The sequence below is a fragment of the Caloenas nicobarica genome, chromosome 3, assembly GCF_036013445.1.
Source record: "Caloenas nicobarica isolate bCalNic1 chromosome 3, bCalNic1.hap1, whole genome shotgun sequence".
Taxonomy (NCBI): Eukaryota; Metazoa; Chordata; class Aves; order Columbiformes; family Columbidae; genus Caloenas; species Caloenas nicobarica.
In genome coordinates, this window is record NC_088247.1 from 1,003,600 (window position 1) to 1,030,359 (window position 26,760).

The 26,760-nt window shown below is 69.3% G+C and overlaps 2 protein-coding genes and 2 non-coding genes across 8 annotated transcripts; 3 read left to right on the forward strand and 1 right to left on the reverse strand.

The window, feature by feature from the left end:
• Positions 1–947: 947 nt before the first annotated feature.
• Positions 948–9,429, forward strand: MAPRE3 (microtubule associated protein RP/EB family member 3). Of its 4 annotated transcripts, XM_065632324.1 has the most exons (8): positions 1,024–1,043; positions 2,989–3,177; positions 6,439–6,566; positions 6,657–6,802; positions 6,885–7,086; positions 7,726–7,877; positions 7,998–8,150; positions 8,403–9,429. In XM_065632324.1, the coding sequence occupies exons 2-8, from the start codon at positions 3,170–3,172 to the stop codon at positions 8,469–8,471; spliced, it is 858 nt and encodes a 285-aa protein (XP_065488396.1). In that variant the 5' UTR covers positions 1,024–1,043; positions 2,989–3,169; the 3' UTR covers positions 8,472–9,429. The 4 variants fall into 4 exon arrangements, with proteins under 4 accessions (XP_065488398.1, XP_065488396.1, XP_065488395.1 ...); XM_065632326.1 differs by lacking the exon at positions 2,989–3,177 and having other exon boundaries at positions 948–1,043; XM_065632323.1 differs by lacking the exon at positions 1,024–1,043 and having other exon boundaries at positions 2,790–3,177.
• A 472-nt stretch (positions 9,430–9,901) lies between these two features.
• Positions 9,902–10,065, reverse strand: LOC135987828 (U1 spliceosomal RNA). The gene has a single exon (XR_010606063.1). It is a non-coding gene; the product is annotated as a U1 spliceosomal RNA (small nuclear RNA).
• A 1,621-nt stretch (positions 10,066–11,686) lies between these two features.
• On the forward strand, positions 11,687–11,850 carry LOC135987829 (U1 spliceosomal RNA). Its single transcript, XR_010606064.1, has one exon. It is a non-coding gene; the product is annotated as a U1 spliceosomal RNA (small nuclear RNA).
• Positions 11,851–12,217: 367 nt separating this feature from the next.
• Positions 12,218–26,757, forward strand: CAD (carbamoyl-phosphate synthetase 2, aspartate transcarbamylase, and dihydroorotase). Of its 2 annotated transcripts, XM_065633075.1 has the most exons (45): positions 12,218–12,352; positions 12,615–12,754; positions 13,889–14,018; positions 14,235–14,377; positions 14,552–14,693; positions 15,183–15,354; positions 15,435–15,620; positions 15,691–15,803; positions 15,911–16,056; positions 16,140–16,271; positions 16,414–16,647; positions 16,748–16,969; positions 17,315–17,503; positions 17,912–18,036; positions 18,129–18,262; positions 18,337–18,449; positions 18,549–18,799; positions 18,871–19,117; positions 19,242–19,340; positions 19,426–19,650; positions 19,731–19,913; positions 19,987–20,205; positions 20,301–20,468; positions 20,539–20,721; positions 20,793–20,897; positions 20,973–21,221; positions 21,444–21,525; positions 21,716–21,882; positions 22,020–22,184; positions 22,267–22,398; positions 22,470–22,671; positions 22,756–22,946; positions 23,019–23,159; positions 23,250–23,345; positions 23,414–23,555; positions 23,685–23,732; positions 24,200–24,244; positions 24,329–24,483; positions 24,609–24,683; positions 24,771–24,983; positions 25,199–25,324; positions 25,411–25,566; positions 25,635–25,736; positions 25,841–25,935; positions 26,634–26,757. In XM_065633075.1, the coding sequence occupies exons 1-45, from the start codon at positions 12,265–12,267 to the stop codon at positions 26,734–26,736; spliced, it is 6,774 nt and encodes a 2,257-aa protein (XP_065489147.1). In that variant the 5' UTR covers positions 12,218–12,264; the 3' UTR covers positions 26,737–26,757. The 2 variants fall into 2 exon arrangements, with proteins under 2 accessions (XP_065489147.1, XP_065489148.1); XM_065633076.1 differs by lacking the exon at positions 23,685–23,732.
• Positions 26,758–26,760: the final 3 nt, after the last annotated feature.

Here is a 26,760-nt window from a genome sequence, read left to right on the forward strand (position 1 = left end):
CGGCTCAGGGCAGCCTGGCGGCACAGCCACCGGCACCCGTGCAGGTCACGCGCCTCTGCAGCAGGAGGGCCGGGGCACACGCGCACATGTGTGCACACACACACGTGCAGAAACACACATGTGTGCAGAAACACACACGTGTGCACACACACATGTGTGCGGAAACACACACGTGTGCACACACACGTGCTGCCAGGTTGCACACACACATGTGTGCACAAACACACACAGACACGTGTGCACAAACACACACACACGTGTGCACACACACGTGCTGCCAGGTTGCACACACACATATGTGTGCACAAACACACACAGACACGTGTGCACAAACACACACACACGCACATGTGCTGCCAGGTTGCACACACACACACACACGTGTGCACACACACACACACACGTGTGCACACACACACGTGTGCACAAACACACACACACACACACGTGCTGCCAGGTTGCACACACACAACCATGCACATGGGCGCAGGGGGGCTGCAGGGTGGGGATGGGGTGCAGGCGGGGTTTGGGGGTCTGTGGGGTGCAGGGGGTGCAGGGGGTGCAGGGGGTCCTGAGGGGCCCTGGGCTGTGCTGGTCCCCACACCCCCGGAGGTGCTGGGTGTGCTGGGGAATCCCGGGAGCCCCTGGGGTCTCTCGGCTGTGCCACAGGGCCTCTGCGGATCCCCGGCCGCCAGGGGGCAGTCCCAAATGCCCCAGCACACTGCGGGGCTCCGGGAGGCCCCGGGCGGACCCCGGAGGGTCCCGGGGTGTCGCGGGGGGGGGCCGGCGTGGCGGCGGCCCCCAGGCGGCGCTGTGAGTGACGCAGCGCCGCGGCCGGCGTTGCCGGGGCGACGAGAGGGGGCGTGGCCAGCTGCGTTGCCATGGCGGCGGGGGCGGGGCGGAGCAGCGGCCGGTCCCGCCCGCGGGGACAGCGGCGGCGGCGCATGCGCGGGCGGCCCGTGCGGTCCCGGCCCGGTCCCGGCGAGCCCGGCGCGGTGCGGAGGGTGCGGAGCGGCGGCCGGAGCGGCCGCGGCCCGAGCGCGGTGAGTGCGGACCGGCACCGCGCGGCGGGGAGGGACGGGCCCGGGCCGAACCGGGCCGCCGCCATCGCCCGCATCCCGGCACCGGCTGGCGCCGCCCCCCGGGACCGGGCGGAGGAGCTGCCGGGGCCTCGGGTGATGGAGCGGCGGGGTGGGGGTGTCCGTCCGGGGCGGCCGTGACAGGTGTGCGGGCCCCGGGATGGAGCGGGCCCGCCAGCCGGGGCCCCCGGGATCGCGCGGCCGTGGCCGGGGGGACCGGGGGATGCGGGAGCGGCCGGGCCGGGGGTCCCGCGGTGCCGGGGACGGCGGGTCCGGCCTGACTCAGCGGCGGCCGCCCCTGCGCCCCGGCTGCGCCTCCCGCAGGGCCCCGGCGCGGCCCGGCACGGCGCGGCACGCCGGGAGCTGTAGTCCCGGTACCGGCGGGGCCGCCCGGCACCGCGCAACGCCGGTTACCGGCCATCGCCGCCGGTTACCGGGGAGCACCGCGGGCTGCAAGCGGGGCCCGGGCCGCCGCCGTGCGGGGTTTGTGGCGGTGCGGGGCGATGCTCCCGGGCGGGCTCGGTGACCCGCCACACCGGGATGCGCTCCTGTCCCGTGTCCCCATGGTGGCACGGCACGGCACGGTGCCACGGTGGGGCCCAGCGGGACACGGGCAGCCCTGGGCGGGCAGGATGGCAGCACCAAATGATCCCCATACGGGTGCATGTCAGGGTGGGGGGACAGTTTCCTTCCCGGGGCTCCGTCCCCACCTCTCCCCAGGGAACATCCAGCTCCATCTCCTGCTGGTGACCTTCTCACCCCCCGGTGCCGCTGGCGTCCCCGGGGATGTTGTGTGCCACCGCGGTGGCTCCCTTCCAACACACGGGTGGGGACGGGGTGGGGACAGCTCTTGTCGAGCAGTGCTGGCGTGGCCAGGTCACGCGTGGCCTGTCCTGGGGGGGCCCGGCCAGCGAGGGGCTGCCCGGCCGGGGGATGCTCTGCTGCGGCACGGACCAGCCAGTGTGGGGGTCCAGCTGTGGGGTGCCGGGGAGTGGCTCTCCCTGCGCCAGCTCATCCACCACCCAATTTGTATCATCAAAAGGCACCGGCATTAATATTTCAGGGAGGCTGTGCAGGATAAGGATGCCGGTGAGGGGGGAGCAGGCGCGGTGGGAGACGCTGCTGGCAGCACTGCGCTCTGCACATGCTCCTGCCACTGCTATTTCGAGTTATTTAGGTTAGCGAGAGCCCGCGAGGCCGGGCCACCCTGCCTGTGGTCCCCTGCATCCCCATCAGCCGGGCACCGTGTGCCCAGGTGCCGTGGCTGTGCCGAACGCCGCAGTTGGGTGCTATGAGCTCCCCGGCCGGTTGCCGTTGCCACAGGCTGGGACGGGACCTGCCACCTGCTAAAGAGCCAGGAAAAACGGTGCCAGGGGATGGACCCAGCGAGGAGCTGGATGCTGCCTGGCCTGGGCAAACCTGTCTGCCATGCGTGGGCTCCGGTGTGGCATGGCACGGTGTGGGGATGCTCCTTGGGGTCAGGGGACATGGCACCGGGGGGGACAGCTGCGATGGCTGGGGGGACAGAGACAAGTGGCCACCCCTGCCAGCACCTGGGTGATGCTGCCAGCTCAGCCGGGCAGCACCGCAGCGGCTCCGCGCCGTGCTCAGCCCCCGCCAGGTTGTCTGCCGCCCCCCTCGTGTATTTGTCACTTGAGAAGCCACCGGGACAGCTCCCAAAATAGAAGCTGCGAGTCACAGCAGCCCAGATCGCCGCAGCACAGCGGTGCTGCTGGGCCAGTGCAGGCAGCGAGGGGCCGGCACCGACCCGTGGTCTCGGTGGGCAGCCGCAGCGGCGTGCAGCCGGTGCCTGGCCTTGGCAGCCGGCGCTGGCACCATCGCCCCGGTGCTGAGCAAACACGTCCAGCGCAACTGCCGGCCTCCTTCTCCTCCCGCTTTGTTTGGCCAGAGCGCGGTGGCCCAGCGAGGGCTGCGGCGTGGGACGCTGGTACCCACTATCAGCGTGAGGAGCCGGGCTGGACGACCCCTCAGTGCCCTGGCAGCGCCGGCGGGACGGGGCAGGGACACGTGCCCCAGCGCTTTGTTCCCCGTTGGGCCTCGATTAGCAGCTTGGCGGCTGGACAATTAAAATGCAGCGGTAAGCGTCCCGCGGCACGGCTGGCCAGGCGCCCTGCGTCCCCGGCGTGGGGGGGCTCCCTTGCATGGCGGGGGCTGAGCCCCAGACCCCCACGTCCCCCTGCCCTGCCGCTGCCTGCGTGCTGCCTGCGTGCTGCCTGTGCGACAGAGCCACAGCCGGCGTCAAGGGCAGCAGCCGCATTGCCCGAGCTCGCCACGGCTCCCCGGGGACTCGGTGCCTGCAGAGCCGGACGGCGCTCGCCCAGCCGTGTGCTGAGCCCCACGCCAGAACAACTCCTCTCCCCACAGCTTGCTGGGAATCGGGGCTAAAGTCTTATTTTGATAATTTTTGTTGCAAAAGCTGGTGGCAGAGGCAGCGTCCAAACCGGCCGGGCTGGAGGCTCCTGCCCTGGGTGCGTCCATCACCGTGGGCAGCGGGGCCAGCCCTGCCCTGGCCATAGGGCTCCACCACCGCTCCCATCCCTGTCATTAGCCGGGGCGTGCTCAGCGCTGTGGTGGAGGGCTTTGAACCCCGCGCGGTGTTTCAGAGGGTGGAAATGAGCTGGGTGGCACCGCGTGCCCCAGTGAGCGTCCCCTCGCAGCTGCCCCGTCACACCGCCAGCTGCCCAGGGACGGGACGTGCTGGTGCTCGGTGGTGCCACGTGCCGGAGCGGGGTCAGGGTGCATCGTGATGTGTGCCAGACTCAGGGTGCGGCTGGCGGCGGCACGCCGGGGAGCGGCTGTCATAGTGACACCCCAAGTCATCTCGCTGTGAAACCTGTCCCTGCGGCTGCCGGCATGGGCCTGGGCTTGCTTCGGCAAAGGGGAAGCTGTGGCCGCACCAAGGCGTGGGGCACCAACGCCGGCAGGCTGCCGGGGTGCGTGGTGGAGACCCCAGGTGCGAGGGGTTGCGGGTGCGTCACCTGCCTGGCCCCCGGGCAGCGGCGTGGGGAGGGTCCCGGCAGAGCCGGCTGTGCAGGGGGTCCTGCACTGCGGGGCTGTGCTGGGGGGTCGTGTGTGGGGCTGTGCCCAGCACGGTGCTGGCAGCATGTGCCTGGTCCCATGTGTGGCAGCGGCATGTGCCCCATGGCGTGTTCCCCATGGCGCGTTCCCCATGGCAAGCGCCGGGAGAGGCAGGAGAGCCATGTGCCGGGTCTGGGCACCGCGCAGCCCCCCACTCAGGCGGGGCGAGACCTGTCCCCCCGGCTCAGCGTGGCACCCAGGTCCTGCCAGGGAGGCTCCGGCGCCCGGCCCAGCCCTGCTCCGGCTCCGCCGTGTGCGCAGGGCGCTGGCAGCTGCTCCCGGCTATTTCGGGAAAGGCCGGCGATGCGGGGGGGTCAGCCGGCTGCCGGCAGCTCGCTGGGGTGGGCAGGCAGCCCCCTGCCCCGCTGCAGCCCCCCCGCCTCCCGCCCGCTCCGCCCGCGGGCAAGCGCCGCCGCTCTCCCGACTGCACCGCGGCGGCCGCACCGCAGTGCGCGGGGCTCTGGCGCTGCGCCGCGCATGACTCAGCTCGGGGCTGCCGGAGGGAGGGGACCCCTGCCCGTTCCTCTGCCCTTGCCCGTACCCCTGCCCGCTCCCCTGCCCATACCCCTGCCCGCTCCCCTGCCCCTGCCCGCTCCCCTGCCCGTACCCCTGCTGGCTCCTCTGCCCCTGCCCGCTCCCCTGCCCGCTCCCCTGCCCGCTCCCCTGCCCCTGCCCGCTCCCCTGCCCGCTCCCCTGCCCCTGCCCGCTCCCCTGCCCCTGCCCGCTCCCCTGCCCCTGCCCGCTCCCCTGCCCGTACCCCTGCTGGCTCCTCTGCCCCTGCCCGCTCCCCTGCCCGCTCCCCTGCCCGCACCCCCGCCTGCACTGGGCAGCGTTAGGCTGTTGGATGGGTGCTGTGGCCGGCACGATGGGTGGCTTTGGTCCTCACCGGGGAGCGGACGGTGCCCCCCACACCGTGCCGGGGACTTGGGGCTGCTGGTGGCCGCAGGGGCCTCGTTTCCAGCTGCTCCGGCGGCTAAAACTCCTGAACCCCCGCTGTGCGCCGGGGACACGGCACCGTGCAGGCGGAGGGGACGGGGTGCCGGGGTCCCAGCTGGCTCAGCTGCCGGTGGCGGTTCAGCCGTGCGGGCCCGTGGCTGTGCCACGGCGGATCCCCGGTGCTGAGTCACGGCAACAGCGAGGCTGTAAGTGGGGGGCGCTGTGGCCACCGGCACCTTCCCCCTTCACAAGCAGCAGCCCGGGGTGCAGCACCCCCCGGCCACCCCCCTCATTGCGCCGAGGCTGGGGACAGGGGATGCTGCCCAGGGTGTCCCCCCCAGGCACAGGGTGCAGGCATTGCCCCCTCTGCCGGCCCCAGGGCTGCGGCAGCAGGAGAGTGGGACGGGGGGGGTGACGGGGAGGATGGGGGGGCCACAGGGGGATGGGGGGTGGGAGGGGGCTGCCCCCCCCCCCAGCCCCTGCCTGGCAGCTGGGCTTGAGCCCGGGGGAGGGGGGAAGCGGATTAATGCTGCTGCGGGGGGGGGCGCGGGGGGAGGCTCTGGGACAGAGAGTGGGATGGGGACCCCCACACTCAGGGAGGGGGCAACAGGACGGGGACCCCACTCTTGCAGTGGTGCTGGTGCCTTCTTCAAAGCATTCTGGCGGTGTCTCGGTGCCCCCCTCCAGCACCCCCCGGTGCTCTGCCAAGCCATGGCCACGACTGGGGGGTCTCAGCTCCCGCGGTACCACGCAGAGCCTCCGCCATCTGCGGGGGGGGTGCGGCTGCCGGCAGATGTTGCCCCTCTAAGCCTGCGCTCGTGGACCCCGAGCCCGGCCCCGGCAGATTAGGCCGCCAGTGAGGGCTGGGGGGGGCTGTAAGCTGCTTATGGGCCAGCACTGGCCCCCGGGAGCCCTGTGGCCACGCAGCAGGGAGGAGCTGTGCCCTGGCACAGGGGCAGAGCCTCACCCCGCTGGGACCCCCTGCCCTGAGCCGCATCCTGCACCGCGTCTGTGTCCTGCAGTGGGTCCCGCTCCAGTGGCACCCTGGGGACGTGCCTGCTGCCAGGTGCCCCTGCTCGGGGCAGGGGTGGGACACCAGGGGCTGCTGGAGACCCTTGTGGCCACCTTGCTGTGCTCCCACCACACTGGGGGTGCAGCCGGGGTTTGGGGTCCCATGGGCTGCACCGTGGCAGCCTGGGCACGGTGTCCCCGGTGCTGGAGCCTGGGTGGGATGGGCACCCCAAGTCCTGCCGCCCCCGGGGCTGGGCTGGGGGGCACGGGGGGTGGCGGTGGCAGCGCCGGCGTGACCTCTGTCTCTCGACAGCTGGGGCATGGCCGTCAATGTGTACTCAACATCGGTGACCAGCGAGAACCTGAGCCGCCATGACATGCTCGCCTGGGTCAACGACTCCCTCCAGCTCAACTACACCAAGATCGAGCAGCTCTGCTCAGGTGGGCCGGGGTCCCGGGGTGGAAGAATGCGAGGGGACGGCGGCACGGTGCCACCACCCCCCGTGACACCGCGGTGTGTGCCTGGCGCAGGCGCTGCCTACTGCCAGTTCATGGACATGCTGTTCCCCGGCTGCGTCCACCTGCGCAAGGTGAAGTTCCAGGCCAAGCTGGAGCATGAGTACATCCACAACTTCAAGGTGCTCCAGGCCGCCTTCAAGAAGATGGGAGTGGACAAAGTAGGTCCATGGGGTGGGGCGGTGCAGAGGGGCAGGGGCTGTGCTGGCAGGGCAGCCCCCCAACCCCTCTGTGCCCCCCAAGATCATCGCAGTGGAGAGGCTGGTGAAGGGCAAGTTCCAGGACAACTTCGAGTTCATCCAGTGGTTTAAGAAGTTCTTCGACGCCAACTACGACGGGAAGGAGTACAACCCGCTGCTGGCACGGCAGGGCCAGGACGTCACGCCTCCCCCAAACCCAGGTGATCACATCTTCAACAAACCCAAGAAACCCATTGGCACTGCAGGTAATGTCGGGGTCCCCCAGCGAGCGCTGCCCCCCGCCCTCCCGCCCGGCCTCCTGCACCCCACGTCGCTCTGGCTGCGGCCAGGCGTCCCCCCAGCGCCCCCGCCCCTGCCTGCGCCCCGCTCTGCTGCCTGCCTGCCTGCGACCGGGGGGGGCCGAGCGGGTCTGCAGGGACACCCGGGGCGGAGGGGACGGCGGAGGGACTGGCAGGGAGCCGGGCAGGGCTCAGCTGCCTCCATCTTCCTGCTCTCCCTGGGTCTGGGGTGGTTTGTCCCCCAGACCCCCCCACAGCTGCCATCCCCTGCCGTGCTGCTGTGCAGCCAGGCTGCTCTCCACGCTGTGGGCACCGTGGGCTCCCTGTGCCGGCCCCACGCGGGTATCTCAAGGGCTGGATCCCTGTGTCCCGTAGCAAACCCTGGCCAGGCCACAAGCACCCCTTAGGGGGACTGGGGGTGAGATCTGCTGGGGGAAACTGAGGCTGGGGGGAGGCTGAAGGCAGGGCAGCCCCAAGTGCTCTGCCTGCCCTTGCTGCCTGCTGCTGCCTCCTGGCCCCTGCCACCCCGCACGATGTGGGGGGGGGGGTCCACGCGGGCAGCCCCCCAGGCTGGCATTAACCCGTTGGTCCCTGTCTGCTGTCAAGTCCCCCAGAGGACCTCTCCCACAGGCCCCAAAAACACGCCGAACCCAGCCCGGCTCAGCAACGTCCCAAGCGGCATCCTCCGGAAAAACTCCCCTGCGACCCGCAACGGGGGCAGCGAGGCCGATGCACAGATCCTGGAGCTCAACCAGCAGGTAGGCAGGAGCCATGCCCGCCACAGGGCTGGGGGACACCTTGGTGTGGGAGAGAGGGGATGGTGCCAAGCCCCCCCAGGCACAGGGAGCCTCGGGCTGAAGGCTCCGGCCCCCCCGCAGTTGATGGACCTGAAGCTGACAGTGGACGGGCTGGAGAAGGAGCGGGATTTCTACTTCAGCAAACTGCGGGACATTGAGCTGATCTGCCAGGAGCACGAGAATGAGAACAGCCCCATCATCGCCGGCATCATCAGCGTCCTCTACGCCACAGAGGTGAGGGCTGGGCACCGCTGCCCTCCCGGACCCCCAGCCCATCCTGCTCCCTGGGCTTCCCTGGGATGAGCCCCCCATCCCCGAGGCTGCTCTGGCTTCTGGCCACGTTCACTCTCTGGGGTGCCTGGGGGGAGATTGGGCTTTGCTGAGGCTCTTGCACCATGCCGGGAGGGGCTGTGGGGACGAGTTGAGAGCGGGACCCCCCACCCCATGTGGCCCCGGGGCTGACGGCTGCACGTGTCCCCTGGCCAGGAGGGCTTCGCCCCGCCAGAGGACGACGAGCTGGAGGAGCAGCAGCCAGAGGACCAGGACGAGTACTAGCCCCGGCACCTCCTGTGCCCGTGCCGCCCCGCGCCGTTCCCCCACCATAGACATTCGAGGTCTGAGCCTGTGCGCCTCGCCCTGCACTGTCACACACCATCACGGTTCCTGGCGGCCAAGCCCATGGCCTTGGCGGCCAGCAGCGCTGGTAGAAGCCACAGTCTCCATAATAAATAGATGTCCCTCCAGCGAGGAGCACGGCTCTACCTGCGCCAGGGGCTGGGGGGTGGGGACAGGCTGTGGCCACCGCACCGGGGGCCTGGCCCTCGCCACCCCCACCCCATATTTATTTCCGTTGTCCCCTCTGGTGTGAGTGCCATGGCCGCCCCGGTGTCCCTGCCTGCCCCGCTGTGTGAGAGCGAGAGGGAAAGACCGAGTCCTCAAGGTGTTTTCCTGGGGTGGATGGAGCGTGTTCGTGTGCTGCCTGCGCTGCCTGCATCCTGCCAGCCCTGGAGCCCGGGGACTGGGACTGGAGCCCTGGGACCACTGCATGGGGACCAGTGCTGGCCCGGCAGCCTGTGGGCGACAGGGAGGACGCAGCTCGGAGGAGGGAGGTTTTGCTTCAGGTTACTGGGAAGATGCAAAAGAAACCCCAAGCCCGGCTGACGACACGGCTGCCCACCTGCTCGGGCAGGTGCAGGCAGTGGGGGGGACCTGGCCACCACAGGCTGGGACAGAGGATCCTGGAGTGGGAGCCTGTCTCTGCTGTGGCATGGGGACAGTGGTACCCCTGTCCCTGCTGTGGGTGCCTTCCCCTTGCCCACGGCCGCCGAGGACCCCCCAGGCCAGCCGGGTGTCCCGCCCCATGGGGCGCTGGGGCGGGTTTGCCGAGAGCGGCACGCAGCACCTGTCCTGGCCATCATCTCCCTGTCGCATCGCTTGTCTGGTCCGTCACTCCGGTTGCAAAGCCTGCATCTGTGTTAAGTTTTATTTAAAATAAACTCGTGTGGTAAAACGTTGTCCTGCCCCTCTCTGGCCTGGCTCCGGGCTGGGTATGGCGAGCAGTGCCTGGCTGTCCCTGCGCCGGGGGGTGACTGGGGAGGGGGCGGAGGAACATTGCGGGTGCCAGTCCCCCCAGACCCTTGTGCTGGATCCGAGGGTCCCTAGGTAGGGGCTCTTCGTGCTTTCGGAAACCCCCTGTTGGAGGGTGGGAGCTGCCACGGGGGGAGGTTGCAGAGCTGCTGCGGGGCAAGGAGAGGCTGTTTGATTTTTGCTTCGGAATTTTATTTCACATTCCGCTGCTGACGCCCCGGCTCCCGGGAGCGCCGCGCCGCTTGAGCCTCCAGTTCCCACCCAATAATACGACGTTTCCATCGTTGCTGCTCTTGAACCGCAAACACTACACTGTGTCCAAGCTTAACTACTGAAAGCAGCAAACGCGTAATAAAACAACCGTAACAAGCACCAATCTATTTTTAAAAAACAATTGCCAGGGGAGAGCGCGAACGCAGTCCCCCACTACCACAAATTATGCAGTCGAGTTTCCCGCATTTGGGGAAATCGCAGGGGTCAGCACACCCGGAGTGCAAAGGATGAGCCTCGCCCTGGGAAAACCACCTGCCTGATCATGGTGTCTCCCCTGCCAGGTAAGTATGCCCACCACCCGCGCCCGCGCCGCCCCACGCCGCCCCGTGCACCCCCAGCACACGGACACCCCCGCGCCGACACCCACGCACGGCCCACACGAGGCCCCGGCCCGCGCCCCGCGTCTCGCCCTCACGCGGCGCCCACGCAGCGCTCGCGCACGCCCGCGACCGCCGTGGTCGTGGCGCGGGAATCTCCCGGCATGCCGCGCGGGGATTGATCTGCATGGCCACGCCCCACTCTCAGGGCCCCGCCCCTTCCCGGTCGGAACGGCTCTGCCGCCAGCGGCGCGAGCTGCGCGGCCCCACCCCCGCGGCCCCGCGCGGCCCCGGTTCGGGGTTCCCGGGCGGCCCAGGCGGGACGCGGCCGGACCGGGCGGGCGGGGCGGGGCCGGCCCTTCGTGCCGCTTCCCGGCTCGCTGCCGCTGTCACCGGCCCCAGCCGGACCCTCGGGCCTCCTGGGGACCCATCCCGCAGCTCCGGGAGCGGTGCCGCGGCAGCCCCTGGGTCGGTGCTGCGCTGAGCTCCGCTCCGGCTGTCGTCCTGGCTCCTGGCCGGGGCTGCCCCTGCGGCTTTGGCCCCTCCGTCCCGGCCGTGCTTAGCACTGCCCTGCGTTGGCCGGGGGTCAGCCGGCCTCCGTCTGTCCTTGTCCCTGGGCACCCACCGCGGAGCTGACACTCCCAACAGGCCTCGCGGGCACCGGTGCCGCTGTCGGGCCCAGCTGCTCCTGTGCTGGGGCTGGCTGCGTGTGGCACGGGCTGACATTTGCCTTTCTGTGCGCTCAGGCTCCCCTGCCACCACCGTGGCTGATCACAGATCACTGACGGTGGTTTGCGACAACCCTGCCAGCTCCTGCGACACACCTGGTGCGTCCCGCTGGGGCCGGGGACTCGCATGTGTCCCATCTGCTGCAGCGTTCCCTGCCCTCATCCCTATCTGGGGCATCGACCCTCCTCCAGCCGTTCCCTGGGCACTGGGACCCAAAGCCTGGGGTGACACAGCGCCCAGTGCCTCTGCCACTCCTGTGCCACCAGGTCCCCTGTGTACAGCTCCTGCCCGTGGTCTCTGTCATCTCCAGCCACTCAGTTCCCACGGGGTTTCACCTGGCCCAGCCTTGTCTCTGGGGCTCGGTCATGGCCGCGCCCCCCATCACCCTTCCTGCTGACCTGTCTGCCCACCCCCTGCGGTGCCCGAGCACGGCGGGGGCTCCCGGCGCTGTGGCCGGTATTGCAGATGTGACGCTGATGCTGTCACGACTGTCACGGACGCAGCGGGCACGGGTGGGCGGCGAGCACTCCGCCCCGCCGCCTGGTGGCGCTGCCTTGCGGGCGGGGGAGGGGCCGCGCAGCTCGCGCCGCTGGCGGCAGAGCCGTTCCGACCGGGAAGGGGCGGGGCCCTGAGAGTGGGGCGTGGCCATGCAGATCAATCCCCGCGCGGCATGCCGGGAGATTCCCGCGCCACGACCACGGCGGTCGCGGGCGTGCGCGAGCGCTGCGTGGGCGCCGCGTGAGGGCGAGACGCGGGGCGCGGGCCGGGGCCTCGTGTGGGCCGTGCGTGGGTGTCGGCGCGGGGGTGTCCGTGTGCTGGGGGTGCACGGGGCGGCGTGGGGCGGCGCGGGCGCGGGTGGTGGGCATACTTACCTGGCAGGGGAGACACCATGATCAGGCAGGTGGTTTTCCCAGGGCGAGGCTCATCCTTTGCACTCCGGGTGTGCTGACCCCTGCGATTTCCCCAAATGCGGGAAACTCGACTGCATAATTTGTGGTAGTGGGGGACTGCGTTCGCGCTCTCCCCTGGCAATTGTTTTTTAAAAACAGATGGGATCTCACACCACATTGTGTTTCCGATAACAAGTGACTTCAGGTCCGTGTTTTAAAGGCCGCCCTGAGGAGCGGTGCGGGTATTGACGGGCGTGCGGCATTTGCGTTCCGCCTGCAGAGCCGGTCCCTCCGGTCGCGCTGCTCTCCCCGCGCTCGGCCCGCTGTAGACGCCGGAGCCGCTGCTCGCATTGCCCGCTCGACCGCTGCCCCGCGGCGCCCCCAGCCGCTCGGTGCGCCAGGTGCCGCGGCCGCCCCGCCGCCGCCCCGCCCCGCCGCGGGGGCCGGCCCGGCCCGGGCCCGCCCCGGATTCTCCCGCTGCCGCCGCCGCCGCGCTGCACGCGCCTCGCTCGGTTGCCGCCGCGGAGCCGCCGGAGCGCACGTGGAGCCGCCATGGGCTGCCGCCTGGTGCTGCAGGACGGGTCGGTGCTGTGGGGCCGCCCCTTCGGGGCCGTCGGGGCCGCCGCCGGCGGCGAAGTCGGTGAGTGCGGCGGGCGGGGCCGGACGATGAGGTCCGGGACGGCGGCGGATGTCGGGGGGCGGCCCGAGCCTGGCGAGGGGAAGGGACGGGAGTGGGGGTGTCCGGCCCGGTACCGGGACTCCTCTGCTCGGCGCCCCGCTGCGGGGCAGGGGCGGGGGCGCTGCGGGATGGGGGCGGTCGTGCCCGAGGCTCGGGTGCCTCCGTCGGCCGGACGGTGGGCGGCCGGGATGCTCTGTCCCAGCCCCTCTCTCCGGGCTCCCAGTGTTCCAGACCGGCATGGTGGGCTACCCCGAGGCCCTCACCGACCCCTCCTACAAGGCGCAGATCCTGGTGCTCACCTACCCGCTCATTGGCAATTACGGGGTCCCCCGGGATGAGACCGACCCCTTCGGCCTCAGCAGGGTGAGTGTGTGGGGATGGGGCCAGGCAGCAGGGCATGGGGCAGCGTGTCCCAGCAGGGGTGCTGCTGCAGCACACGGAGCTGCCAAACCCAGCCGCCCGCGGGCCACCAGCATGTGGCTGGGCGAGATGGCACAGAGTGCCAGGATGGGGAGTGCTGGGTGCCGTTGTGGCACATGACGGCAGGCGGAGGTTTGACACCGATGCCATGGGGCCCAGCATGCTCCAGCCCACTGTACTCCCGGGAGGAGCTGGGTAGAGGGAGGAGACCCCCTTGCACTGGGATTGGGGTGTCCTTGTAGCACATGGGGAACAGGGCTGTGTGTCTGTCCTTGCCAGGGCTCCATTGCAGGATGGGGGGTCCCAGGCCTCCCAGGGCAGGGCAGACCCTGCTGCCTGCTTGAGGCCTCAGACCCCTCCCAGCCCCTTGGCCTTGCGCTGCCCATCCCAGGGCCACCCCTGCCCCTGGGGCAGAGTCCAGGCCCTGCTGCAGATGCTGTGTGGGGCCTCCCCATGCTGACCCTGGGGTCTATCCTGCCCAGCTCCATTCCTCCTTGGCGGGCCGGGAGCCCTTGGCCCCGCTCTCGCTATGGGCAGCTCCCTCTGGGCCAGGGGTGTGTGTGTCCCTGCTGTGGCCCCACAGACCCAGCTCCCAGGAACTAGAGCCCCCATCCCATGGGACAGGACACACTGGGGTGTTTGGGGCTCCCCAGGGAGGCTGTGGCTGGAGGGAGCGATGCTTTCCCGTGTGCTGGTTCACTCTGCGGCTGTGCCGAGCTGAGGGGTCCCACGGTGTGGCCAGTGCTAGCCCCTGGGCAGGGGGCTGTGGTCCAGCAGCACGTGGGCCTGGTCACCCCATCCTGGGGCTCCTGGAGCTGGGGGCTCAGCTGCACCAAGCCCTTGCAGGGCTGGGTGTGGGGTGAGGCAGGGGACAGCGGCAGCCCCGCACGCTGTGTGGGGTGGCAGCAGGGGCTGGTGCTGTGCTGTGGGCCAGGGATGGGGTCCCTGTTTTGTGGGGCTCCCCCAGCCCTGGGCTGTAGCTCTCTCCCATGTCCCTGCCGGGCACTTGAGGGGCACACGGGGCCTCTCCTGTGCTGGTGACCCCACACCCGGCCATTATTCCTGCTTCTCCTCCAGTGGTTCGAGTCCAACAAGATCCACGTGGCCGCACTGGTGGTGGGCGAGTGCTCGGAGACCCCCAGCCACTGGAGCGCATCCCGCTCCCTCGACCAGTGGCTGAAGGAGCAGAACATCCCCGGGCTGGAAGGTGCGACCGGGGAGACTGTGGGGTTGGGTTTGGGGTGGGAGCTGGGGGGTGGCTGGAGGGCAGTGGGTTCTGGACCAGACTTGTCCATGCGCCGGGATTTGCCCTCCCAGGGGGTCAAACTGATGTCAGCGGTTGGGGGTGACGATGTTACCAGGGCACGGGGTCCTGCTTGGGATGGGACAGGGCCACGGGGTTGTGTCTCACGGCCATGCCCAGGAGTGGATACTCGGGCCCTAACGAAGAAGATCCGTGAGAAGGGGACGCTGCTGGGGAAGCTGGTGCCAGATGGGACTCCCGAGAAGAGCATCTCCTTTGAGGACCCCAACAAGCGGCACCTGGTGCAGGAGGTGTCGCTGAAGGTGGGGCTGGGGGAATGGGGGTAGTGAGGGGGTGGGGGTGGCTGAGGGGGCTGGCACTGGACAGGGGGACATGGGGAGGTGGCTGGAGGGGCAGCTGGGGCTGCGGGGGTCCTTGCCATGGAGTGCTGGCCCCAGCTGGGGGTCCGGGGTGAACTGAGCTCCCCTCTCCCACAGACGCCCCACGTGTTCAACCCCGGCGGGTCACTGCGCATCACGGCAGTCGACTGTGGCATCAAGTACAACCAAGTGCGGTGCCTGTGCGAGCGGGGGGCGGCCGTCACCGTGGTGCCCTGGGACCATCCGCTGGACACCGCAGGTGGAGTAGCAGCAGCTGGGCCCCCCCCTGCAGGGCTCTGCTGAGGGGTGGGGACGGGACCTAGAGCAGGGGTCATCTCCATCTCCTTGTCCGGTGCTGGGGACAGCGGGGAGCCATGTCCTGCTCTGCACTGTGGGGTTGTGGAGCCCTAGTGTCGTCCTTCCTGGGGGCCCAGCACCCTTGGTGGGGCCCTGTGGGGATGGGGGGCACAGGCTCAGGGTGCTTTGCTGTGATTGGGGTGGGGGGCTCTGGCCCATGGCATTGGGATGCCCTGATGTGACCCTGAATGGGGGCTGTGGGACTGGGGACCTTGCTGCCACCAGGATGGGGGGTGTGGGGTCAGGGCACCTCAGTGTGACCCTGTGGGAGTGTCAGGGGGGTGTGGGCTTGGGATGCCATGCAGCTGGTAGCCAGGGCTATGCCGTGACCCTGCGGGCCCTGGGGGGACGGGGGAGGCCCCGCTCTGACCCTGCTGCTGTCTCGGCCCAGACTTCGATGGCCTGTTCATCAGCAACGGCCCCGGGGACCCGCAGCTCTGCCAGGAGACGGTGTCCAACCTGCGCCGGGTGCTGGATGCCCCCCAGCCCAAGCCCGTCTTCGGGATCTGCCTGGGGCACCAGCTGCTCTCTCTGGCCATCGGCGCCCAGACCTACAAGATGAAGTGAGTGGGGTCTGGGGTCAAGGTCACCATGGGGTTCTCGCCGCCCGGAGCTGCCTGACACCCGTCTGCCCCTCCGCCAGGTATGGGAACCGCGGGCACAACCAGCCGTGCCTGCACGAGGACACGCGGCGCTGCTTCATCACGGCGCAGAACCATGGCTTCGCGGTGGAGGCTGGCAGCCTGCCGCCCGGCTGGGCCCCGCTCTTCACCAACGCCAACGATGGCTCCAACGAGGGCCTCGTCCACCAGCACAAGCCCTTCTTCAGGTGGGTGCAGGGTCGTGGCAGGGAGGGCTGGGGGGGTGTGGGATTGCGCCCTGTCTGACCCCCTGGGCAGTGTCCAGTTCCACCCTGAGCACCGCGCTGGCCCCACGGACCTGGAGGGGCTTTTCGATGTCTTCATGGAGGCGGCGCGGGACCTGCAGAGCGGAGACGGCGGCGCCCGGACCGGTGGGTGCGGGGAGGGAAGGGGTGGCCGGGGCTGGGGTTGTGGGGCCAGGACTGTGCACGGGGCGGGTGTGTGTGGCCCCATCCCCAGCGTGACCCGTCCCCCGCAGTGCGGCAGCGGCTGCAGGACTGGCTGAGCTACGGCGAGGTGCCGACGGGGGGCCAGGATGCGGCCCGGCCCCGCAAGGTGCTGATCCTGGGCTCCGGCGGGCTCTCCATCGGGCAGGCGGGCGAGTTCGACTACTCGGGGTCGCAGGTGAGCATGGCGGGTGGTGGGGGTCACCGGGGCGGGGTGCGGGTCCGGAGCCACCAGCCATGACCCCCTCTGCTCTCCATAAGGCCATCAAAGCGCTGAAGGAGGAGAACATCCAAACGGTGCTGATCAACCCCAACATCGCCACAGTGCAGACGTCCAAGGGGCTGGCAGACAAGGTTTACTTCCTCCCCATCACCCCCGAGTATGTCACTCAGGTGAGCACCCCGGGGTGCCGGCCGGGAGAAGGGGTTTGGGGGGTGCTTGGGGGGCAGCACAGGCACAGTGTCAGCTGGAGGGCGCAGGGCATGTTCTGTGGGGCTGCCGTGGGTCCCTGCCCCACCGCCCCGTGTCTCCCAGGTGATCCGGAACGAGCGTCCTGATGGAGTGCTGCTGACCTTCGGGGGACAGACGGCCCTGAACTGCGGCGTGGAGCTCACCAAGGCGGGCGTGCTGGAGCGGTACCGCGTGCGAGTGCTGGGCACCCCCGTCGCCTCCATCGAGATGACGGAGGATCGCAAGGTCTTTGTGGAGAAGATGGAGGAGATCGGGGAGCACGTGGCACCCAGCGAGGCCGCTGCCTCCCTGGAGCAGGTCTGGGGTGGGATGGAGGGTGGCTGTGGGGCAGGGTCCTGTTCTCCCCGCTCCCGTCGTCACCCCGTTGCTCCCATTGTCACCCCGTTGCTCTCTGCAGGCGCAGGCGGCGGCGGAGCGGTTGGGGTACCCGGTGCTGGTACGCTCCGCCTACGCCCTCGGGGGCCTGGGCTCCGGCTTTGCCAACAGCCGGGAGGAACTGGTGGCACTGGTGAGCCAGGCCTTCACCCACACCTCCCAGGTCCTGGTGGACAAGTCCCTGAAGGGCTGGAAGGAGATCGAGTATGAGGTGGTGCGGGACGCCTACAACAACTGTGTCACGGTACGGGATGGGGAGACCCCTAGGTGTCTGGGGGGGGGAATCCGCGGAGGAGCGGGTGTGGGGGGAGAGTCAGCGGATCCTGCTGGACCCCATCCCCAGGAGGGCTCCCCAGCCCCTCCTGTGGTGCCAGTGTGGCTGGTAGGATCTGTGCCCCCAGATCAGGCCTCCTGCACCCCCCGTGCTCTGGGGAGGCTGCCACACGTGGGGTATCCCAGGGGTTTGTGTTCAGGGGACCCCTCATTGGTCCCAGGGTCGGGGAGGGGTGGGAGGCAGGAGGGACCCGCCGGGAGCCTGTGTGGGCAGCGTAGGCGGGTCTGGACCAGCGGTGACCCCCCCTGCTGCCAGGTGTGCAACATGGAGAACCTGGACCCGCTGGGGATCCACACGGGCGAGTCCATCGTGGTGGCGCCCAGCCAGACCCTCAATGACACCGAGTACTTCCTGCTGCGCCGCACGGCCGTGAAGGTGGTGCAGCACCTGGGCATCGTGGGCGAGTGCAACATCCAGTTTGCCCTGAACCCCGAGTCGGAGCAGGTGAGCGCAGCCCCGTCCCGAAACCCCTGGGGAGCTGGGTCTGGGTCCTGCCCTGCGCTGTCCTGGTGCTCTGCTCCGCTGACCTCCCCGGCTGCAGCGCCTGGTGTCCCTGGGGACATGGGGTCTCGCCATGTGGCAACCGGGGTGGCCCCGGGGGTGCTGCGAGCGCTGGGTCTCATCCCAGTGCCATGTGCACATGGTCCTCAGGTGGTCTCTGTGCAGCTTCATCCCACTGAAGCCATCGCTGCTGGCTGCCCTCATGTTGTGTCCCCATTGCTTTGTGCCCTCCATGTGCTCGTGGCGTTTCGGCGCCAGCCGGGCAGCAGGGAATGGTGGTGCCGGTGCCCAGCCTCGTGCCGTGAGGGCCGATCCTGTGCTACCCGCTGACACTGCCCCCCTGTCCCACAGTACTACATCATCGAGGTGAACGCCCGGCTCTCCCGCAGCTCGGCCCTGGCCAGCAAGGCCACCGGCTACCCACTGGCCTACGTGGCTGCCAAGCTGGCCCTGGGCATCCCCCTGCCCCTCCTCAGGTAACAGCAGCGGCATGGGATGGGGGCTGCCCTGGCCGGCCTCCCGCCCCCTCAGCAGGACAGCCCCGCCACTGACCCCGTCCCCTCCCCAGGAACTCCGTCACCAACTCCACCACGGCCAACTTCGAGCCCAGCCTGGACTACTGCGTGGTGAAGATCCCACGCTGGGACCTCAGCAAGTTCCTGCGTGTCAGCACCAAGATCGGCAGCTCCATGAAGAGCGTGGGTGAGCACAGGGTGGGCGAGGGGCCGGGCAGCCTGGTGGGCGCAGGGTCCGGCTGCTCACAGCCCTGTCCCCAGGGGAGGTCATGGCCATCGGGAGGAACTTCGAGGAGGCGTTCCAGAAGGCACTGAGGATGGTGGACGAGAACTGCATGGGCTTTGACCACACCGTGAAGCCAGCCTCAGACGTGGTGAGCACTGGGGGTCTGGGGTGGGGGTCAGGCTGCCAGTGCAGTCTGGGGGAGGCGGCTGTGCTCCCTCCCAGCCCCGCTCACCCCCCGGCCCGGCAGGAGCTGGAGACGCCGACAGACAAGCGGATCTTTGTGCTGGCGGCCGCGCTGCGAGCTGGCTACTCCATCGAGCGGCTCTACGAGCTGACCAAGATCGACCGCTGGTTCCTGCACAAGATGAAGAACATCACGGACCACGCGGTGCTGCTGGAGTCATACCGTGAGGAGCAGAGCACCATGCCGCCGGCCGTGCTCAAGCGGGCCAAGCAGCTCGGCTTCTCGGACAAGCAGGTGGCCCTGGCCGTGCTCAGGTAACACGGGGAGGGGGCGGCCCCGGTCTGCCCCCCAACCCACGTCCCGGCACTCACCCTGCTCCTCGCAGCACCGAGCTGGCCGTGCGGAAGATGCGGCAGGACCTGAAGATCCTGCCGGTGGTGAAGCAGATTGACACGGTGGCGGCGGAGTGGCCGGCCCAAACCAACTACCTGTACCTGACCTACAACGGCACCGAGCACGACCTGGCCTTCCACGAGCCCCACGTCATGGTCATCGGCTCTGGCGTCTACCGCATCGGCAGCAGCGTTGAGTTCGACTGGTGCGCTGTCGGCTGCATCCAGGAGCTCCGCAAGGTCGGCTGGGCCCAGCACCCCGCGGGCTTGCGGAGACGGGTGTCTCCGGTCAGGGGCCGGGGCTGTGGAGGAGCGGGGTGTCCCGGGGAGACCTTGGCCTCACCCCATCCCTCCCACCCCACAGATGGGCTTCAAGACGATCATGGTGAACTACAACCCTGAGACGGTGAGCACTGACTACGACATGTGCGACCGCCTCTACTTCGATGAGATCTCCTTCGAGGTGAGTGGGGCTGGGGCTGGGGGGGGGCTGCCGTGGCCCCTGTGTCCCCTGTCCCAGCCACCCCCTGCCCCATGCCGTGCCACAGGTGGTGATGGACATCTACGAGCTAGAGAACCCCGAAGGTGTGATCCTGTCCATGGGGGGGCAGCTGCCCAACAACATCGCCATGGCCCTGCACCGGCAGCAGTGCCACATCCTGGGCACCTCCCCGGAGGCCATCGACTCAGCCGAGAACCGCTTCAAGTTCTCCCGCCTGCTCGACTCCATCGGCATCAGCCAGCCCCTCTGGAAGGAGCTCTCTGACATGGAGGTGGGGGCACAGGAGGTCGGTGGGGATGATGGGACTGACCCAGGGGGACCTGTCCCCTGAGGGTGCTGGCTCTCCTGCAGTCGGCCAAGCAGTTCTGCGGCAAGGTGGGGTACCCCTGTGTCGTGCGCCCCTCCTATGTGCTGAGCGGTGCCGCCATGAACGTGGCCTACTCGGATAGTGACCTGGAGAAGTTCCTGAGCAACGCCGTGGCCGTGTCCAAGGAGCAGCCCGTTGTCATCTCCAAGTTCATCCAGGAGGCCAAGGTCTGTCCCCGCTCCCCACGAGAGCACCGTCCCCCATGCCAGTGCTGGGCTGTGACCGTGTCCGTGCTCACAGGAGATCGATGTGGACGCGGTGGCCTGCGACGGTGTGGTGGTGGCCATCGCCATATCAGAGCACGTGGAGAATGCCGGGGTGCACTCGGGCGATGCCACGCTGGTGACACCCCCTCAGGACATCACCCCCAAGACACTGGAGCGCATCAAGGCTATCGTCCACGCTGTGGGGCAGGAGCTGCAGGTCACCGGGCCCTTCAACCTGCAGCTCATCGCCAAGGTACCCAGCCAGGAATGCCGCACCGGGCTGGCACGGTGCCGGTGGGGGGAAACCCTGTGCCCCAGATGAGCCTCACGCCGTCCCCTCTCCCCCAGGACGACCAGCTGAAGGTGATTGAGTGCAATGTCCGTGTCTCCCGCTCCTTCCCCTTCGTCTCCAAGACCCTGGGGGTGGACCTGGTGGCTCTGGCCAGCCAGGTGATCATGGGCGAGGACGTGGAGCCCGTGGGGCTGATGACGGGCACGGGCATCGTTGGTGTCAAGGTGAGTGGGGGTCCCAGGGACCAGGCGGGGATAGTGGCCGGGCAGCCTCTGAGCCCCCCGGTGCCCCCAGGTGCCCCAGTTCTCCTTCTCGCGCCTGGCGGGCGCTGACGTGGTGCTGGGGGTGGAGATGACCAGCACCGGAGAGGTGGCCTGCTTCGGGGAGAACCGCTGCGAGGCCTACCTGAAGGCCATGCTCAGCACCGGCTTCAAGATCCCCAAGAAGAACATCCTGCTCACCATCGGCAGCTACAAGGTGCGTGGGGCCGGGGCAGGGGCCGGGGGTCCTCTCTACCACCCTCTGACCAGCCCACGGGGTCATTGCAGAACAAGAGCGAGCTGCTGCCCACGGTGCGGACCCTGGAGAGCCTTGGCTACAACCTGTACGCCAGCCTGGGCACTGCCGACTTCTACACCGAGCACGGCATCAAGGTGGGGCTGGGGGTCTGCAGGGCTGGGGGTGCCCTCGGGGGAGGCGCGGGGCCCTGACGGGTGTCGCTGCGGCAGGTGATGGCCGTGGACTGGCACTTCGAGGAGACGGACGGCAGCGAGGCTGGCGCCCGGGAGACCCAGCGCAGCATCCTGGACTACCTGGCCGAGAACCACTTCGAGATGGTCATCAACCTCTCTATGCGCAACTCGGGCGGCCGCCGGCTCTCCTCCTTCGTCACCAAGGGCTACCGCACCCGCCGCCTGGCCGTTGACTACTCCGTGCCGCTCATCATTGACATCAAGTGCACCAAGCTCTTTGTGGAGGTGGGCTGGGGCGCGCTGGGGTGCAAGTGAGGAAGCGAAGGGGCAACTGGTGTAGGACAGTCTTGTGTTGGATGCTGTGGGGTGATATATGTGGGCATTGCTGCGGTAGGGTCAGTTTTGGGGTGCAGCCTGGGGAGATATCATCGCCCTGGCCCTGTTGCTGAGCTCTGGCCCCACATGCCCCTGTGAGACGGGTCCTGCCTCACTGCTCTGTCTCCACAGGCGCTGGGCCAGATCGGGGCAGCCCCCCCGCTGAAGATGCACGTGGACTGCATGACGTCCCAGAAACTCATCCGCCTGCCAGGTAGGTGGGACAGGGGCCACAGCAGGGACCAGGGGCTCCGAGAGTGCAGCACAGAGCTGGGGCAGTGGTGGGAGCCAGGTCAGGGGCTCTGGGATTGCTGCGGTGAGACGAGACATTTCCCTGCGCTGCGGGCTGTCTTGTGTCCCCCGTGGCCGAGGGCTGCATGTGCTGACGCTGCCCTGCTCCCCAGGCCTGATCGATGTCCACGTCCACCTTCGCGAGCCGGGCGGCACCCACAAGGAGGACTTTGCGTCAGGCACAGCAGCTGCCCTGGCTGGGGGGGTCACCCTGGTGTGCGCTATGCCCAACACCAGCCCTGCTGTCACTGATGCCGCCTCCTTTGCCCTGGCACAGAAGGTGAGGTGGGGGCTGCCACCACCTGCCCCTCTGCCCATGTCCCCTCCCAGGTGCCGGCTGCGGTGCGCTTGCCCATGGCAGGGCTGGCCCTGGCCCGGCACCCACCGCCTCGGCACCCACCGCCTGTCCCCCCCCAGCTGGCTGAGGCCGGTGCCCGCTGCGACTTCGCCCTCTTTTTGGGGGCGTCCTCGGAGAACGCTGGCTCGCTGGGCGCCCTGGCTGGGGCAGCCGCTGGCCTCAAGATGTACCTGAACGACACCTTCTCCAGCCTGCGGATGGATGACGTGTCACTGTGGATGGAGGTGAGCTGTGGTGGGCAGGGGCTGGCGCAGAGCTGGACCCGGCTCCTGGTGCTGGCACCCACCAGCCGCATTGTCCCCCCAGCACTTCGAGCAGTGGCCGCAGCACCTGCCTATAGTGGCGCATGCGGAGCGGCAGACGGTGGCCGCTGTCCTGATGGTGGCCCAGCTGTACCAGCGCCCCGTGCACATCTGCCACGTGGCCCGCAGGGAGGAGGTGAGCGGGGGGCACTGCGGGCAGTGGGCCGCGGAGCCATTTGGGGCAGCCCCTCACTGTGGCTCCCCCAGATCCTCCTCATCAAGGCAGCGAAGCAGAAGGGGATCCTGGTGACGTGCGAGGTGGCCCCACACCACCTCTTCCTGTGCCGGGATGACCTGGGGCGCCTCGGGGAGGGCCGGGCAGCCGTGCGGCCGGCACTGGGCACCCGCCAGGACCTGGAGGCTCTCTGGGAGAACATGGACACCATCGACTGCTTCGCCACGGACCACGGTGAGCCCTGGGGGATTGCGCTGTGGGGTGGGAGCACAGGGTGGGGACGGCAGCGGGTCCCCCGGTGACCAGCCCCTCCCGCAGCCCCCCACACGCTGGAGGAGAAGCAGGGGCAGGAGCCGCCCCCTGGTTACCCTGGCCTGGAGACGATGCTGCCGCTGCTGCTGACGGCTGTTTCTGAGGGGCGGCTCACCGTGGAGGACATCGTCCAGCGCCTCTACGAGAACCCGCGCAAGATCTTCGGGCTCCCTGCCCAGGAGGACACCTACGTGGAGGTGAGTTCCTGCATGTCCACTCGGGATGCAGCCCTATCCTGGTCCCCCCTCTCTGACTTGCCCTCCTGGCAGGTGGACCTGGAGCATGAGTGGATCGTCCCCAGCCACACGGCCTTCTCCAAGGCGCGCTGGACGCCCTTCGAGGGCATGAAGGTGAAGGGGACGGTGCGGAGGGTGGTCCTGCGTGGGGAGGTCGCCTACATCGACGGGCAGGTGAGGCCCCAGGTCCCCTTCCCTCTGCATCAGGGGCTCCCCCAGCCCAGGGGTCTCTGATCACCAACCCCATCACCTCCGCATCTGTAGGTGCTGGTGCCCCCTGGCTACGGGCAGGACGTGAAGAAATGGCCCTCAGGAGCTGTGCTGGCACCACATGCAGCCCCCACCAAGGACAGCACGAAGGTACTGGGGTGCATGGGGCTGTGGGGTTCGCTGCCGCCCCCTGGCTCCAGCTCAGCCTCTTGTTGCAGACCCCTGAGCGGCCCCGGCACGTGGTGGCCACCGAGACACTGCGCAGCCGAGCCTCCAGCCCTCGCCGCGCCGGCCCTGGGGGTGACGGGCGCTTCCACCTCCCGCCCCGCATCCACCGCGCCTCCGACCCTGGGCTGCCAGGTAGGGGGGCGGTGGTGCAGCAGGGCCAGCACAGTGGGCGGATGGTGGGCAGCCAGTGTGCTGCCCAGGGCCGGGTCTGGGGCCGTGGCTGGGCGGCCCCGCTGACGCCGGCCCTTGTGTCCCGTTCAGCGTTCCGGAGGCTGGGAGCCGTGCACCGCCCGGGCGCCCGAGGCACCGGTAATGTCGGGGGGGGACTCACTCAGACAATGAGACGCGGCCGTACTAATGGCACTAACCGCAGCCCATGAGTGCATCCCCTCCCCCAGGTGCCGCGCTGGCCCCAGGCTCCCCGTGCCGCCCCGGCACGGGCCCCTTTCCCCGCCGGGTGCTGGGACAGGGCACAGCTGCGCCTGCTCCCCCCGCCCAGCCCGTGCGGCACCTCGGGGACCCCTCGCCTGCCAGTGTGATTCGGGTTGCGTCCGATCGGGTTTTGTGGGGTGCGTGGGGAGAAGAAGGGAGCAGCACCGCGCTGGGGCTTGGCCCGGTGTCAAGGTGGCCATGGCCCCAGCACTGGGTGCTGCAGTGCTTTCACCCGGTGCTGTGACTGCTGGAGGGCTGTGCTGCACTGGCAGAACCCCAGGGGAGCGGGGCCTGGGGTGCCGCAGCCATCCGCACCCTCTAACACCACCGCTCCCCTCTCCCAGCCGAGGATGCCCGCGAAAAGGCCGGCAGGAAGGCGGCGGAGGCGGGTGAGTGCCCCGGGGGGCTGTGGTGGGTGGGCTGGGCTCCCCAGGACCACCCCACAGCCTGACCGGCTGCTCTTGGTGCCGCAGATCCGGCTGTGATCCAGGACGGCTACTTCTACCCAGCGGGTCCCCTCCCGCGCCAGGCATCCCCCCAGGGTGTCCCCCACTTCCAGACCTCCCCGCTGCTGCACCCCCTTGTCGGGCAGCACGTCCTCTCCGTCCGGCAGTTCTCCAAGGAGCAGGTGCCCGGGCTGGTGGTGGACACTGGGGCCATGGGCACCTGGATGAGTGTGGGGGCACGGTGCCTCATGCGCCCTGTCCCCGTTCTGTGCCCCGTGTGCCCTGGCTGAGCCACCTCTCCCCGTAGCTGTCGCATCTGTTCAACGTGGCTCACACCCTGCGCATGCTGGTGCAGAAGGAGCGGAGCCTGGACATCCTCAAGGTGAGCAGGGCAGGGGTGGCTGCCCGGGAGCCCCATGCTGGCGCGAGTCCCCTGGCGCTCCCTGAGGTGACGGCACGGCCCCCGCAGGGCAAGGTGATGGCATCCATGTTCTACGAGGCCAGCACGCGGACCAGCAGCTCCTTCGCCGCAGCCATGAGCCGGCTGGGCGGCTCCGTCCTGGCCTTCTCGGAGGCCACCTCCTCGGTGCAGAAGGGCGAGTCGCTGGCCGACTCCGTGCAGACCATGTGCTGTTACGCCGACGTGCTGGTGCTGCGGCACCCCCAGCCCGGCGCCGTGGAGGTGAGAGGGGCTTGGGAGGTGTCACGGTCCATTCGGTGACGGACTCGTGATGGTTCATTTACCTTGATCTCAAAGTGCAAAATTAAGGCAACCAAAATGCCAAGGGATTATAATTCAAGGTGGGGGGGGGGCAGGTCCTGCCCCGGGGGGCTGGCGGGGGCCACGTGCTGCCCGCGCTGGGTGCTGCCCGCGCTCAGCCCTGCCTGTGCTCCCAGCTGGCCGCCAAGCACTGCCGCAAGCCGGTGATCAACGCCGGGGACGGGGTGGGAGAGCATCCAACGCAGGCGTTGCTGGACATCTTCACCATCCGCGAGGAGCTGGGCACCGTCAACGGCATGACAGTGAGGCACTAGGGGCTGGGGGGCTGTGACCACCCCCACCACGGTGCTGGGGGATTCTGGGGGGTTGCGCTAACCGCTCTCCCCAGATCACCATGGTGGGCGACCTGAAACATGGGCGCACAGTGCACTCCCTGGCCCGCCTGCTCACCCTGTATCGCGTCAACCTGCGCTACGTCACCCCCCCCGGCCTCCGCATGCCCCCCGACATCACCGGCTTCGTGGCCTCCAAGGGCATCAAGCAGGTGAGCAGGTGGGGCGGGGGGCAGGGTCTGGGCCCCCCGCCCCGGCCCCGCTGACGGTGCCACCACAGGAGGAGTTTGGGAGCATTGAGGAGGCGCTGCCCGACACCGACGTGCTCTACATGACGCGCATCCAGAAGGAGCGGTTCTCCTGCGCCGAGGAGTACGAGGCCGTGAGTGTGGGGGGCGGGAGGGACCCCGGGCCTGGCTCCGGCTGGGGGGGCAGCAGCCTCTGCCCTGCGTGGGATGGGGGCTCAGCGCTGTGTCCCCCCCGCAGTGCTTTGGGCAGTTCATCCTCACACCCCACATCATGACCCGGGCCAAGGAGAAGATGGTGGTAATGCACCCGCTGCCGCGCGTCAACGAGATCAGGTGGGGACGGGGGGGACAGGAGTGGGAGGTGCTGGGCAGGGATGCGGGTTCAGGGGTGCTGGGTGGGGGGGGGGGGGGCTCGGGGGGGGGTTCAGGGGTGCTGGGAAGGGGGACTCTGGGGGGTTTGAGGGGTTAGGGGGTGCTGGGTGGCGATGTGGACTCTAGGGGATATGGGGGGCTGGGAAGGGAGGCTCTGGGGACTTGGGGGGCTGAGGGATGCTGGACAAGGGGGTTCGGGGGGCTGGGGGTGCTGGGCAGGGATGGGGAGGTTCAGGGTGTCTCAGCCTCACGGGGGTCCCGGGGGGACAGGGGAGTGTTGGTGTCTGTGCTGTCGGTCCTGGGCGGGGGGGGTCTGTGCTGGGGGTGTCGGAGGGTTTGGGGGGTGTCTGTGCTGGGGGTGTCGGGGGGTTCGGGGGTTCAGGAGGTGTCTGTGCTGGGGGTGTCGGGGGGTTTGGGGGGTGTCTGTGCTGGGGGTGTCGGGGGGTTTGGGGGGTGTCTGTGCTGGGGGTCCTGGGGTGGGGAGTATCTGGGCTGAGGGTCCCAGTTGGGATCTGGGGGGGCAGTTTGGAATGTCTGTGCTGGGGGTGTTGGGGTCTGTGCTAGGGGAAGAGGGGGGTGTCTGTGCCGGGGTCCCCGCTGGGCTCGGGCGGTGTCTGGGGCCCGGGGGGCGGTGCCCTGGGCTGACGTCACATCCGCAGCGTGGAGGTGGACTCGGACCCGCGCGCCGCGTACTTCCGGCAGGCGGAGAACGGGATGTACATGCGGATGGCGCTGCTGGCCACGGTGCTGGGCCGCTACTGACCGCGGCTCACCGCCAATAAACGC